The sequence below is a fragment of the Mustela putorius genome, unplaced genomic scaffold, assembly GCF_011764305.1.
Source record: "Mustela putorius furo isolate JIRA1106 unplaced genomic scaffold, ASM1176430v1.1 tig00003913_pilon_pilon_pilon, whole genome shotgun sequence".
NCBI lineage: Eukaryota > Metazoa > Chordata > Mammalia > Carnivora > Mustelidae > Mustela > Mustela putorius.
In genome coordinates, this window is record NW_025422060.1 from 4935082 (window position 1) to 4951820 (window position 16739).

The following is a 16739-nucleotide window of genomic DNA, read 5'->3' on the forward strand; positions in this document are numbered from 1 at the left end:
TACCTAAAGACTGGCAGAACAAAGTCCACAACTAAATGTAGAGAAAAGACTGCATTGGAGTGGAAAGGAAGGGTGGAGACACTGTAGGGACCTAAATGGATAGTGCACCATCCATGGGAGGGAGGGGTCTGTCGGCACAGAAAGGGGTAAGAAACAGACTATCACAATGGAAATCCTGACAGGGAAGATGAATCCCCATAGCATTTGACTCTTTAAATCAAAGGGACCAGATTTCATGAGTTCTTACAACCAGCAGGTCTTAAACCCTAGAATTTTCAAAATAGCTCCACTCTAAAAGAACCTAGAGGATATTAGGAAGCTGAGTCCCCAGGCTTAAAGAGAAAGCACAATTGCTAGGAAGATACAGCTTAGCAACAGCACTTTCAAAAATATCTGGGACATACAGGAGGGAAAGTTAGTTAGTAATCCCAGAGTTCACTAAGGAAATTCTACAGTAAAAAAGGTAGCTAAGCAGGTGCCATTTCCTTCCCCATCCCACAGCATAATCACATAGCTACATGCAGGAACCAGCCAGGCACTAGCATTCACTACCTAACATGCCTACACCATGCCACTCCTCCCTCCAGCTGAGACTGCCTCATTCCCAAAACTGCGGGTCCCTTCCCCAGAAAACCAGTGGAAATAATGCCAACACTGCATCTCCTGATTCTTGCAGAGGACAAGTACATATTGTTAAAACTGCACCCTCTGAGCAGCTGTGTCTGGCTCATACACACCTCTTCGGGAAGAAGACAGAGGATGCCCCACCCACCACTTTCAAGGGCAAGACATAAATGACTTTTGTAACGCAGAGAAACAGACACAGATAGTTGGGCAAAATAAGGAAACAGAGGATTATGTCCCAAATTAAAGAACAAGACAAATCACAGCAAGAGACCTAAATGAAACAGATATAAGTGTTATGCCTGATAGAGAATTTAAAGTAATGATTATGATGATATTCAGTGGACTTGAGAAAAGGTAGAAGACATCAGTGAGACCCTTAACAAAGAGATTAAAAAGAAAACAATCAGGGATCAAGAATATTATAGTTGAGGGGTGCCAGGTTGGCTCGGTGGATTAAGCCCCTGCCTTCAGCTCAGGTCATGATCTCAGGATCCTGGGATCAAGCCCTGCATTCGGCTCTCTGCTCAGCAGGGAGACTGCTTTGCCCTTTCTCTTTTGCCTGCCTCTCTGCCTACTTGTGATCTCTGTCAAATAAATAAATAAATAAAATATTTTTATAAAAAAGAATATGATAGCTGAAATTAAAAATACACATGATGGAATAAATAGCAGGCTAGAGGAAGAAGAGGAATAAATTAATTACCTGGAAAACAGACTAATGGAAAGTATGCAAGCAAAGTCAGTGAGAGAAAAAAAATACATAAAAAATGAGAAGAGACTTAAGGAACTCAGTGACTTCATCAAGCATAATAATATTCACAGCACAGAGACCCCAGAAGAAGGACAGACAAAAGGGGGCAGAAAGTTTATTTGAAGAAATAATAGCTGAAAACATCCCTAACCTGGGAAAGGAAACAGATATCCAGATTCAGAAAGCAGAGATTCCCCCCAAAAAAATCAACCCAAGGAGGTCCACACCAAGACTTATGCTAATTGAAATGTAGTGATAAAGAGAAACTTTTTTAAGCAGCAAGAGAAAGAACAGTTACATACAAGGGAAACCATATAAGGCTATCAGCTGGTTTTTCAGCAGAAACTTTGCAGGCTAGAAAGGAGTGACATGATAAATTCAAAGTGCTGAAAGGGAGAAATCTGCAGCCAAAAATACTCTATTCAGTAATGCTATAATTCAGAATAGAAGGAGAGATAAAGGGTTCTTCTAAAGGGCTCATGACTACTAAACCATCCCCACAAGAAATATTAAAGGGGACTCTAAGAGTGGAAAGGAAAGACCGTAAGTGAGAATATGAAAAGTATAAAACAAATAGAAGTAAAAATAAGTCTATTTGTAAATACCAGTGAAAAGATTCACAAAATAAAAGGATTTATAGGGGCGCCTGGGTGGCTCAGTGGGTTAAGCCTCTGCCTTCAGTTCAGGTCATGATCTCAGGGTCCTGGGATCGAGTCCTGCATCAGGCTCTCTGCTCAGCAGGGAGCCTGCTTCCTCCTCTCTCTCTCTCTGCCTGCCCCTCTACCTACTTGTGATCTATCTGTCAAATAAATAAATCTTTTTTAAGAAAAGATTTATGATATGAGACCACATACCTAAAATGGGGGAGAGTGAGACAGTAAGCAATGGGTTCCAATTTAAGTGACCATCAACTTCATAAAGATTGTTACATGCAATGTTCTGTACAAACCTAATGGCAACCCCAAACCCAAATCCAGTAATCGATATGAAAAGAATAAAGAAAAAGAAATCCAAGTATATCACTAAAGAAAACCAGTAAATGATTAAGGATAGCTAAAGCTAAAGGGATCAGAGAAAAACTATCAAAACAACCAAAAAACAGATAACAAAATGGCAATAAATGTATACCTATCAATAATTACTTTGAGTGTAAATGGATTAAATGCTCCAATCAAAGAACATAAGGAAACAGAGTGGATATAAAAACAAGACTCATCTATATGCTGTGTACAAGAAACTAACTTCAGACCTAAGAAACCTGCACATTGAAAGTGAGGGAATGGAGAAACATCATGCAAGTGGATGTCAAAAGAAAGCGGTAGTAGCAATACTTATGTCAGACAAAGTAGACTTTAAAACCAAGACCGTAATGAGAGAAAAAGAAGTACACTATATAATAATAAAAGTGGACAATCTAACAAGAAGATACAATTATAAATTTTATGCACCCAACATGGGATCACCTAAATACATAAAACCATTAATAACAAAAATAAAAGATCTAATCCATAGTAAGAAGAGGACTTTAACACCGGACAGATCACCCAAACAGAATATCAACAGCAAAACAGTGATTTTGAATGACACACTAGACCGGATAGGATTAATGGATGTATTTAGAAAATTCCATTTTAAACAGCAGAATACACATTCTTTTCAAGTACATATGGAACATTTTCCAGAATAGACTACATATTACTACATATTAGGCCACAGACAAGTTTCAAGAAATTTGAAAAGATCAAAGTAGTACTCTGTGACTTTTCTGACCACAATGTTATGAAACTAGAAATCAACAACAAGCAAAATCTGGAAAGACTACTAATATATGGAAGTTAAATAAGATGCTACTGAACAATGAATGGGTCAACCAAGAAGTCAAAGAAAAAATCAAAAACTACATGGAGACAAACGAAGTGAAAACTGAACAGTTCAAAATCTTTGAGATGCAGCAAAGGCAGTTCAAACAGGATAGTTTATAGCAATAAGGCCTACGTCAAGGAGGAAGAAAATTCTCAAATAAGAAACCCAACCCTACCCTTAAAGGATATAGAAAAAGAAGAACAAACAAAACCCAAATCCAACAGAAGGAAGGGAATAATAAAAATTAGAGCAGAAATAAATGATAGAGAAATTTAAAAAACAATAGAAAAGGTCAATGAAATGAGGATCTAGGTCTTTGAAGAGATGGACAAAACTAGTAAACCTCTAGACAGAATCATGAAAAAAAGAGGACTCTAATAAAACAAAATCACAAATGAAAGAGGAAAAATAAAAAATGATGCCACAGTAATACAAAAAATTATGAGAGAATATTATGCAAAATTATATACAAAAAAATTGGACAACCTGGAAGAAATGGACAAATTCCTAGAAACATATAACCTACCAAAAATGAAGTAGGAAGAAATAGAAAATTTGAAAACAGTGATTACCAGCAAAGAATACAAATCAGTAATCAAAAAAAAATCCTAACAAAGAAAAGTCCCGGATCAGAGGACTTCACAGGCAAACATTTGAAGAAGGATATTTCTTTTATCAAACTAACCCAAAAAATAGAAGACAAAGGAATGCTTCCAAAGTCATTCTATTAGGCAAGCATTACCCTGATACCAAAACCAGGTGGATACCACAAAAAAAAAAAAGAACTATCACCCAATATCTCTGATGAACACAAATGCAAAACTCCTCAACAAAATACTAGTAAACCAAATTCAACAATATACTAGAAACATCATTAACCACAATCAAGTTTTCGTGCAATGCGAAGTTGGTTCAATAATTTTGTGATGCATGACATCAATAAGAGAAAGGATAAAGACCATGTGATCATTTCAATAAATGCAGAAAAAGCATCTGACAAAGTATAACATCCATTCATGATAAAAACCCCCAACAACGTAGTTTAACAAGAACATACCTCAACATAAAAAAGGCCTTTTATGAAAAACCCGCACAACATCATACTCAGTTGTGAATAATTGAGAGTTTTTCCTCCAAGGTCAGGAACAAGACAAGGCTGTCCACTTTCATCACTTTTACTCAACACTGTACTAGAAATACTAGCTAAAGTAATCAGACAACAAAAACAAATAAAAGGCATCAACTGTTAAAGAGGAAAAAAATTTCACTATTTGCAGATGACGTGATACCATATACAGAAAACCCAAAAGACTCCACAACAAAATTACTAGGACTGATTACTGAATATAGTAAAGTTGCAGGATACAAAATAAATGTACAAAAATCCATTGAATTTCTATACATTAATAATGAAGCAGTAGAAAGAGAAATTAAGAAAATAATGCCATTTATAATTACACTAAAAACATAAGATACCAAGGATAAATTAAACTAAAGAGGTGAAAGACCTATATTCTGAAAAGTGTAAAACATTGATGAAATTGACAATGGACACACAGAAATGGAAAGACATTCCATGCTTATGGCATGGAAGAAAAATATTGTTAAAATGTCTATACCAGGATGCCTGGGTGGCTCAGTTAAGCATCTGCCTTTGTTAGTTAGGCTCAGGTCATGATCTAGGGTCTTGAGATAGAGTCCCACATCAGGTTCCCTGCTTAGTGGGGAGCCTACTTCTTCCTCTGCCTGTCACTCCTCCCGCTGTGCTCTTTTTCTCTCTCTCTGACAAATAAATAAAATCTTTTTAAAAATGATAATAAATAAAAATAATAAAATAAAATGTCTATACTATCCAAAGCAATCTACAGATTTAATTCAATCCTTATCAAAACACCAATAGTATTTTTTTAACTGTATTTTTTCAGTGTTCCAAGATTCATTGTTTATGCATCACACCCAGTGCTCCATGCAATATGTGCCCTCCTTAATACCCACCACTAGGCTCACCCAACCCCCCCTCCCCCATCCCCTCCAATACCTTTCACAGAACTAGAAGAATGTTAAAATTTGTATGGAACCACAAAAGACTTCAAATAGCCAAACCAATCTTTAAATTGAAAAGCAAAGCTGAAAGTATCACAATTCCAGATTTCAAAGCCATAGTAATCAAAACAATACGGTACTGGCACAAAAACAGACACATAGATCAATGGAACAGAATATAAAACACAGAAATAGGCTCCATAATTATAAGGTCAATTAATCTTTAACAATACAGGAAACAATACTGTTCTATAGAAAAATAAAATGGTAAATGTGGTAGGCAAAATACTAATTCTAATATGGCCAGCATGATCTCCATCCCTGTAGTTATGCTCTGAATAATCCACTCCCTTTGAGTATGGGTAGGACCTGTAATTTGCTTCTAGTCAAGAGAAGATAGCAAAGTGATGAGATGCTACTTACTTTATTAGATTGCAGCATATAGCTAAAGTGATGAGATCTCATTCTCATGATCATGTTATATTTAAGACTCTGTCTTAGCAAAAGAGAGAAACCTTTGGTTGGCCTTGAGGAAGAAGCAAGCAGCTGTGATATAAACTACGTATGGAAAAGGTCCCAAGGCCAAGTGCCTCAGTCCTAGGAAGGAACTGATGTTTGCCACATGAGCTCCATCCACATGAGCTTAGAAGGGTACCCTAAGAGAATGGAATAGAGCTTACCTAACACCTTAATTGCCTTGAGTGAGCATAGGACAAACTGGGACATAGGTAAGTAAGTCTGCTCAGTCTCTTAACGCACTCAAATCATGAGGTGATATAAGTTGTTTTAAAAACTGAAAAATTTATGGTAACTTGTTATGTAGAAATAGAAAATTAATACCATAATATTTAATATTCAATATCTCAAGTATACTCTCATTTTCTTCCCAAATTTATGTTACCTGATTCTTACAGAATTCAGGTGTATGCTTGTCCAGCCATTCACTGAAATGAGTAGTATGATGCTCTGGCAGTTATTAAAAAAAGTTAACATGTACACACACACACAAAAATAAAGGTATTCCAAGGTCAAGATGAAATAAAAGGTTATTTACATTTCACTGAATCACATAAAAATGTGTGGGCTCTATATTTCACAATTTAATTTTTTCTTATTTGATTTTTACACCTCTTATACCTTGTTGAGATAGAGAAGATAATTGTTTTACCCATTTTAGTGACCAAAAATACAAACTTTAACAAGTAGGTTAAAGAGACTTGTCCAATGGGATTGGGAGGGAGACAAACCATAAGTGACTCTTAATCTCACAAAACAGAGGGTTGCTGGGGGTAGGGGTTTGGGAGAAGGGGGTGGGATTATGGACATTGGGGAGGGTATGTGCTTTGGTGAGTGCTGTGAAGTGTGTCAACCTGGTGATTCACAGACCTGTACCCCTGGGGATAAAAGTATATGTTTATAAAAAATAAAAAATTATTTAAAAAAATTTTTAAAAAAAAGAGACTTGTCCAATGTCACAAAACTTAGTAAAACCCTGTTATGACTCCCAGTAGGATCTTATTTCCTCCATGATATTACCTGCTGTTGAGTGACCCATGGTGATTTTCATAACCTTGACAATAAATATGCTTGGATTTACCATTTTATTTTCTGGAACTTACTGAGAAAAAACCAACCAATAAGGAAGAACTACCTCAGAAAGAACTTTAATACAGACATAGAAATATACACACATACACATACACATCCCTATGTTCACATGCATACTAATGTTGTCTGCACATATAATTATCAGAGAATATCCTAATTAAATTTATATGCATAGAGAAAGTATGTGTCTTACTTGGACTTCAAGCAAATCTCCTTTTCTTTTAAGATCTCTGACAAGAGACTTCTTCCTGTTATTAAAAAGATTTTTAAAAAATAAAAAATAAAAAAATAAAAATATTTTTAAATATATCATGATATTTTAAATTGTATGACTACTTTGATTTCTTTGGTACTTAAACCATTTTTAAATAAAATTCCTCAGAAGAAATTCTTATTTTTAAGAATCATAAATCCATATAAGTGATAAATAATTGAATAACATTTCTCAAGCTAATTTCTCATGGTATGATTAAAATATGGAAGTGGAATAAGGCAAGGATTTTCAAAGTACATTGATCATTTTTTCCTCTATGGTCATCTTTTCCTAAGTTTTCATTTAAATTCCAGTTAGTTAATATATAGTGTAATACTAGTTTCAATTGTACAAAGCAGTGATTCATCACTTCCATTCAAACATCCAGTGCTCATCACAGTGTACCCCTTAATCCCCATCACCTATTTAACCTATCCCCTTACCCACTTACCCTCTGGTAACCATCAGTTTGTTTTCTATAGTTAAGAGTCTGTTTCTTGGTTTGCCAACAACGCAAGAAACAATAGGTGCTGGCAAGAATATGGAGAAAGGGAAACATTTTTACACTACTGCTGGGAATGCAAAGTGGTGCGGCCACTCTGGAAATCAATGTGGAGGTTCCTTGAAGAGTTAAAAATGGAACTATCCTATGATCCAGTAATGCTCTAGTAGGTATTGACCCAGAGAATACAAAAATACTAATTCAAAGGGATACATGCACCCTGATGTTTATAGCAGCAGTACCTACAATGGCCAAATTATGGAAATAGCCCAAGTGCTCAATGACTGATGGATGAAGATGTGATGTATGTATATAGATATACAAGTGCACTTATGATGAGCAGGGGTTATTGTATGGAAGTGTTGAATCACTGTATTGTACACCTGAAACTAATATTGCATTATATATTAAATAACTAGAATTTAAATAAAAACTTAAGATGACCAGAGAGGAAAAAAAGATCAATGCACTTTGAAAATCCTTGCCATATCTCACTTCCATATTTTAATCATACCAGTGAGAAATCAGCTTGAGAAATGTCATTAATATACACACTGGAACACCCACTGGAATATTACTCATACATTAAAAGAACAAAATCTTGCATTTGCAATGATATGGATGGAGCTAGAGAATATTATGCTAAGCGAAATAGGTTAGACTAAGTACCATATGTGGAATCTAAGAAACAAAACAAGCAAAAAATTAAAAGGAAAGAGGGTAGTCATCTTTTCTTTTCTGAGACAAAGTTCAAGACTGTCCATTGAATTTCTTTTCAGAATTTGTGAAATTCTACAAAGACTGAATTGATAGTTTCTTTTTATTTTTTTTATTAAATTGATTTATTTATTTTCAGAAAACAGTATTCGTTATTTTTTGATAGTTTCTTTTTAAAATTATATATTTATATTAGGATTTGACTAAAGCAGATTCAAAATGCAAAGAGAAAATTTTATATTACTAAAGAAAATATTCACTTAATAAGGCCACTTTACAATAATCTACATGTATTAAAAATAGATGATTGATTCTACATAATACATATAATCAAGAAGTACAGTTAAAAAAAAAAAAGAAAGAAAGAACAGCCCAGAATAAAGAGTTAATGTACAAATCACAAATCATTAGCCAAACCATCATGGAAACAATGTAAATCCTTTGTCCCTAAGATGATTTTCAGATTTAATTCTGTTTACTTATTCCTTAATATCTTGTGCTTCATTCTCCCCTTCTAAACCACCTTTAGTTCTTTGTTTTTCCCTTCTCAGACCACTTCCACCATCATATCCTGGTCTGTCTATAAAACTATGTATTACATAGTATTATATATCTTTTAGAAATGGTTAATAAGTTATGTTTACATGACCTTAAATTATTTGTATAAAAATAAAATATAAATTAGCAAGGAAAAAGATTAACTTACTCTTCTGAATCCTCAGGTTTTCCTTTGTCTTTTTTCTTCTCAGTTTTTATAGTTTTCTTTGTCCTATTGTATGTAGGTTTTGTTTTCTGTGTAATTTTATATAAGCCAGAAATAGTTAATGAAAGAATAAATTAGAGGGAAATAAAAGATAATATACATTAATAAGGTTTCAATTTTACTTTGAGAATCAGTGTGCTACCTTTCAAGGAAAACTATCTAAATAGAAGCAAAACAAAATTAAGGATATAGTTAAAATGTTTCTTATGGCAATTTACTGAATATAAATTGTATTTAAGCTAATACATATCAAAAACTTAAGTGCCCCTGACAAATTATAGCCTGCTTCTCCCTCTGCCTGCTGCTCTCCCTGCTTGTGCTCACTCGCACTTTCTGACAAATGAATAAATAACATCTTTTTTAAAAATGGATAATTAAGTAACTAGGGAAACACTACCAAGTTATGGTAGACACAGGATATTTGTGCCCAGTATCCTTTTTTTTTTTTTAAGATTTTATTTATTTATTTGACAGAGTGAAATTACAAGTACACTGAGAGGCAGGCAGAGAGAGAGAGAGAGAAGGAAGCAGGCTCCCTGCTGAGCAGAGAGCCCGATGCAGGACTCAATCCCAGGACCCTGAGATCATGACCTGAGCCGAAGGCAGCAGCTTAACCCACTGAGCCACCCAGGCGCCCCCCGGTATCCTTTTTTTTACCTTTTGTTAAGAAACAGCACCACATTTTCCCTATGACCCTGCAATTGCACTCCTGGGTATTTACCCCAAAGATACAGATGTAGTGAAAAGAAGGGCCATCTGTACCCCAATGTTTATAGCAGCAATGGCCACAGTCGCCAAACTGTGGAAAGAACCAAGATGCCCTTCAACAAACAAATGGATAAGGAAGATGTGGTCCATATACACTATGGAGTATTATGCCTCCATCAGAAAGGATGAATACCCAACTTTTGTAGCAACATGGACGGGACTGGAAGAGATTATGCTGAGTGAAATAAGTCAAGCAGAGAGAGTCAATTATCATATGTTTCACTTATTTGTGGAGCATAACAAATATCATGGAGGACAAGGGGTGTTAGAGAGGAGAAGGGAGTTGAGGGAAATTGGAAGGGGAGGTGAACTATGAGAGACTATGGACTCTGAAAAACAATCTGAGGGTTTTGAAGAGGTGTGGGGGATGGGAGGTTGGGGGAACCAGGTGGTGGATATTAGAGAGGGCATGGATTGCATGGAGCACTGGGTGTGGTGAAAAAATAATGAATACTGTTTTACTGAAAATAAATTAATTAATTTAAAAAAAAAAAGAAAAGAAACAGCACCACATTTTAAAGGAGGTTCTGCACCTCCCCCTCCTCAAACTGTACTAGTGAAATTTGACCTAAGCAAAGCCAATAAGATCCTATCACCTAAAATTTGACTATTTTGGAAGAGAAGCAGTTGGAGCTGAGTAATTCCAGAGTCAGTACCCAAAGTGATGGGGGATGAGGGAATAGCCATAAGCTCCTTCTCTAAAATTCTCTGAAAGGACAGAAGTAGAGGATGTCCATGAGCTCCTATTATTTTGACTCCCAGAGTTGTCCTGGTTCTAGCCTTCACCAAACATACTGTTCAATTTTCCTTCAACTCTTTGAATTACCATAATACCCATCTAAGATTTAGATTTAGATATGCGTTATGTAGAAGATTTTTAAATGTCTTGAAGATGCTGCCACAGTTTCTGATTTTGCATTCTTGTGTTATTTCTTTAGGTTTTGTGTCTCTAAACCACAGTTATTCTGCTCATAAGACTGGATGTACCCCTATGTTTACTGCAGCATTATTTACAATAGCCAAACTATGGAAGCAGCCCAAGTGCCCATCAGTAGATAAAAAGGGTAAGGAAGATACAGTACACATTACAATGGAATATGGTAACCCTAACCCTAACCTATAGGGTTAACTATATTTCAATTTAAATTGTATTAGCAGTTATATGTCAACTATATTTCAATTTAAAAAATTGGTTGTCTACAAAATAATAAATTAAAAGAGATAATTAAGTTGGGAAAGTAAGCCTCCTTTGCTATATTTGTTATTCAAATTCCTGAGCTTGACATAACTCTATAGCCATTATTCTATTCCTACCAACCTATTACACCAACACTCTTCTCTGAAAAAAAATACTATCTTTTAAGATCTCTTCATCACTAACTTTGTGTGGATATAATATTACTACTACACATGTAATAATGCTCCTTCCACATTTCTCCTTCACATTTCCCCACCATGATCAGAAATGCTACAAGTAATTTCCAATGATAGAAGTTAAGAGTAGTCATTCATTGATTATATCTTAGATATGTAAAGTATTGGAAATGTGGCCACTGAATTTAATATATTTTATTTTCAAGTTTTCATTTAAATCTCAGTTAACATATAATGCAATATTATAGAATATTGTAGAATTTAGTGACTCATCACTTACATTCAATACCCAGTGTTCATCATGACAATCATGACAAGTGCCCTACTTAACACCCAACATCCATTTAACCCAACTGAGGAGTGAAGCAGTAGTGATGTGCAGGAATGAACACAAAAACAGAGGTATAATCTATCAACAAGCACCAAAGTGTCTATAAATCAAACAAGAAAACCATGTTGTATCGTAGACCACATATCGAAGAGGCCGAGATAAAAATCTTTGTTCTATAGAGCAGAATAACTGTGGTTTAGACACGAAACCTAAAGAAATAACAGAAGAATGCAAAATCAGAAATTGTGGCAGCATCTTCAAGACATCTAAAAATCATCCAAGTTTTTTAAATGTAAATCTAATGCATGATTAAAGTACTGCAAAATTCCTACACTTGGCCAGACTATTCAATTATTTAATATTATAATTTACTACTCTTTATTTTTTAGTTTTCTACTCCTACTTGGAACTATATATAAATGAAATTATTCCTAACTGAACATATATGACAGCCCTGATCTTATATTAACTTGTGTAGGATCACGGTTTCTCTAACTGATTAAGCAGCAAATTTCCTGGTCGTCCTCCTGCTTCCTCCTCTAGTAAGGAAGAAATATCAAGAAACCAAAATTAATGACTTCAAGAGTACTTTCCTTTCTTTATGTTGATCTTACAATGAAACATACAGTTTATGAATTTAATGGATAATAAAAATTTATTTCTAAGCTTTTCCGCTAAGGTCAGGAACACGGCAGGGATGTCCATTATCACCACTGCTATTCAACATAGTACTAGAAGGCCTTGCCTCACCAATCAGACAACAAAAGAAAATTAAAGGCATCCAAATCGGCAAAGAAGAAGTCAAATTATCACTCTTCGCAGATGATATGATACTATATGTGGAAAACCCAAAAGACTCCACTCCAAAACTGCTAGAACTTGTACAGGAATTCAGTAAAGTGTCAGGATATAAAATCAATGCACAGAAATCAGTTGCATTTCTCTACACCAACAACAAGACAGAAGAGAGAAATTAAGGAGTCCATCCCATTTACACTTGCACCCCAAGCCATAAGATACCTAGGAATAAACCTAACCAAAGAGGCACAGAATCTATACTCAGAAAACTATAAAGTACTCATGAAAGAAATTGAGGAAGACACAAAGAAATGGAAAAATGTTCCATGCTCCTGGATTGGAAGAATAAATATTGTGAAAATGTCTATGCTACCTAAAGCAATCTACACATTTAATGCAATTCCTATCAAAGTACCATCCATCTTTTTCAAAGAAATGGAACAAATAATTCTAAAATTTATATGGAACCAGAAAAGACCTCGAATAGCCAAAGGGATATTGAAAAAGAAAGCCAACGTTGGTGGCATCACAATTCCGGACTTCAAGCTCTATTACAAAGCTGTCATCATCAAGACAGCATGGTACTGGCACAAAAACAGACACATAGATCAATGGAACAGAATAGAGAGCCCAGAAATAGACCCTCAAATCTATGGTCAACTCATCTTCGACAAAGCAGGAAAGAATGTCCAATGGAAAAAAGACAGCCTCTTCAATAAATGGTGCTGGGAAAATTGGACAGCCACATGCAGAAAAATGAAATTGGACCATTTCCTTACACCACACACAAAAATAGACTCAAAATGGATGAAGGACCTCAATGTGCGAAAGGAATCCATCAAAATCCTTGAGGAGAACACAGGCAGCAACCTCTTCAACCTCAGCCGCAGCAACATCTTCCTAGGAACATCGCCAAAGGCAAGGGAAGCAAGGGCAAAAATGAACTACTGGGATTTCATCAAGATCAAAAGCTTTTGCACAGCAAAGGAAATAGTTAACAAAATCAAAAGACAACTGACAGAATGGGAGAAGATATTTGCAAACGACATATCAGATAAAGGACTAGTGTCCAGAATCTATAAAGAACTTAGCAAACTCAACACCCAAAGAACAAATAATCCAATCAAGAAATGGGCAGAGGACATGAACAGACATTTCTGCAAAGAAGACATCCAGATGGCCAACAGACACATGAAAAAGTGCTCCATATCACTCGGCATCAGGGAAATACAAATCAAAACCACAATGAGATATCACCTCACACCAATCAGAATGGCTAAAATCAACAAGTCAGGAAATGACAGATGCTGGCGAGGATGCGGAGAAAGGGGAACCCTCCTACATTGTTGGTGGGAATGCAAGCTGGTGCAGCCACTCTGGAAAACAGCATGGAGGTTCCTCAAAATGTTGAAAATAGAACTGCCCTATGACCCAGCAATTGCACTATTGGGTATTTACCCTAAAGATACAAATGTAGTGATCCAAAGGGACACATGCACCCGAATGTTTATAGCAGCAATGTCCACAATAGCCAAACTATGTAAAGAACCTAGATGTCCATCAACAGATGAATGGATCAAGAAGATGTGGTATATATAACAATGGAATACTATGCAGCCATCAAAAGAAATGAAATCTTGCCATTTGCGACAACATGGATGGAACTAGAGCATATCATGCTTAGCAAAATAAGTCAAGCAGAGAAAGACAACTATCATATGATCTCCCTGATATAAGGAAGTGGTGATGCAACATGGGGGCTAAATGGGTAGGATAGGAATCAATGAAACAAGATGGGATTGGGAGGGAGACAAACCATAAGTGACTCTTAATCTTACAAAACAAACTGAGGGTTGCTGGGGGGAGGGGGGTTGGGAGAAGGGGGGGTGGGGTTATGGACATTAGGGAGGGTATGTGCTTTGGTGAGTGCTGTGAAGTGTGTAAACCTGGTAATTCACAGACCTGTACCCCTGGGGATAAAAGTACATGTTTATAAAAAAATAAAATAAATAAAATAAAAATAAAAATAAAATTTATTTCTAAGTCATTTGATGTTGTCTATAGTTTGACTTTTATAAGCTATTTTTTAAAAGCTAAGGAGAAAAAAGCAGACAAATTTTATCCTCTACTTAATATAGTGAATCTGTACCCATACCTTATATAACTGCTAATACAATAAAATGTATATTTGAGGAGGTGGAAGAGAAGATGGCAAAGGCGTAGGAAGACACCAGACTCATCACAAACACAACTAGAAAACTATCAAACTGATAAGGAAAATCTGTGTTCTAAGATAGCTGACCAAGCCAGCAGGGGAAGGCCAGTCCCTGCCCCAGGGCCCTTCCAGGTTCTTCTTCTGGCTCCGCTTGCTGTGCATGCCAAAATTGCCAGGTATATGGAAGAAGAAGTGTATAAATTATCTCCCTTGCTTTTGCTCAGGGCTCTGAGAGACCTTTGGAGATCACTCTCCTCTGAGCCCACCAGTGTCAAATAAACTTCCTATCCTCCAAGATCGTCGAATGCCATTTAGTTCTTCTGTCAGGCAATCCCTAACAAAAATCATACTAAATACCCCAGAAATTATCATGACGTTAACAGAACAAACTCCTCAATGGGAGAGAAGAAGCCACATCAAAGAAGTTATGAAGTAGGAAGACGTGGTTTGGGGGAGAAACATGATAAGGGAGCAGAAGGCTAGCTGAGAACAAAACAGAAGCTGGCACCCTACACTGCCCACCCCCTCCATGTGATATGTGCGACATTCCTCAGATACTCCTGGCTGCCCTAAAGCTAAGGAAAGGAAAAACAAATAGTGAATTAATAGAGATCACAGTCCTGCAGGACAGGAATCTCCCTCAGTTCACAAATGTCCTAGTGATTTAAAAGGAAGAAGTTTCTTATCAATAGCCTAATTTCCAGACACCCATAACTCAGTTTCCTGAAGCCCTAACATCACACTCCCCTCCATAAAGTTGAGGTAGGCTGAGGCAGAAAGAGATGTAAATAAAAATGAATTTTTTTAAAACCCACATTGATAAGAATGTGTGATAGGAGGAATGTAACATTCCTCTAGGAAGCTCCCAACTATCTTACTGTAAATGCCTTACTAGAAGGACAAACCTTAACTTGACAAATGGCAAAACTTCCGGTATTCTGGGTGTCTTCTTTAACACATGAAAATTCTATTAAAATCTCCCTTTTCCTTAACTGCCCCAACTGCATAGTATATGATCACCACCCCCTCACAACCCCACTGCAGCTCTCTCTGCCCATGGGTCCTGGTGCCATACTTTAATAAAATCACCATTTTTGCTCCAAAGACATCTCAAGAATTCTTTCCAATCAACCTCAAACCCTAACATCTTCCCTACATCAAAACAGGCTTTTGGTGCTGCGTAGAGGAAGGAGCTGTGGTCACAGAGAAAGGCAAGTGAGAGAGGAGCACACAGGGGAATGCACAAGGAAAACATTTCTCAAAGCCACTGGCTGGGAAAACAAGAGGGGCAGATTTTCATGAGCTCTTGCAACAGATAGGGCTTAAAGACTGGAGCGTGAAAGGTCACCAGGATTGGCTGGTATAGACCCCAGAGGTCATTGCCCAACTCCTGGAGAAAAGCCAGTCAAATGACCCAGGGACAGGTGGTGTGGAAACAGCAATCTGAAGAATGCCTGGAAGCAGCACTTACAGTGATGCTGCTCTGGGGTCAAAGGAGCTGACTGGTACCATTTCTCTCCCTCACTCCTCATCATAAACACAGAGCCACCTGAAATCAGCAGAGCAGCAACACTAGCTGCCTAACCTGCTTATAGCAAGTACTACACCCCTGCACTCTGGCACTCTCCCCTTTTCCATCAAGTTTGCCTCAGTTCCAGTGGAGAGGGCCCCTCCCCCAGAAGACCAGCAGAAACCCCTACCCAGAGCACATCTCCCAACCAGAGAGTCTGTGAGGCTTTCAGTTCTAGTGGAAGTAGTATCAGGTCTCATTTAACAAGCAGACCAGAGCAAGCCTTGTTAAAATTCACCATATTCTGGCCAAGGACCAAACACTGCCAATTGCAGGTGAGGACAGCCTCTTCAGATGATTAGCTTAAAGGATAGAGCAGCCAAAATACAGCAGCGAAGCACATGTGGCACACACCAGAGATATTCCCTTGAAGTGCCAGGCCCTGGGCATTATCATATCTCTTCTTCATAAAGCCCTTACTCTCAGGAGCAGGAAACATAACTGGATTTTCTAACACAGAGAAGGCAGACACTTAAACAAAATACCAAGATGGAGGAATTCATCCCAAAAGAAAGAACAAGATAAGGTGATGGCCAGAGATCTAAGTAAAACAGAT

General features: G+C 36.8%; 1 protein-coding gene across 1 annotated transcript in view; it reads right to left on the bottom strand.

Moving 5' to 3' along the window:
* CCDC7 (coiled-coil domain containing 7) overlaps nt 1-16739 on the bottom strand; it is a 467373-nt gene that overhangs the window by 359346 nt on the left and 91288 nt on the right. The window contains exons 14-15 of the mRNA XM_045069128.1: nt 9071-9156; nt 7086-7140 (exon numbers count right to left, since the gene is read on the bottom strand). Of these exons, the coding sequence (XP_044925063.1) occupies nt 7086-7140; nt 9071-9156 (141 nt within the window). The remainder of the gene's footprint in view (nt 1-7085; nt 7141-9070; nt 9157-16739) is intronic.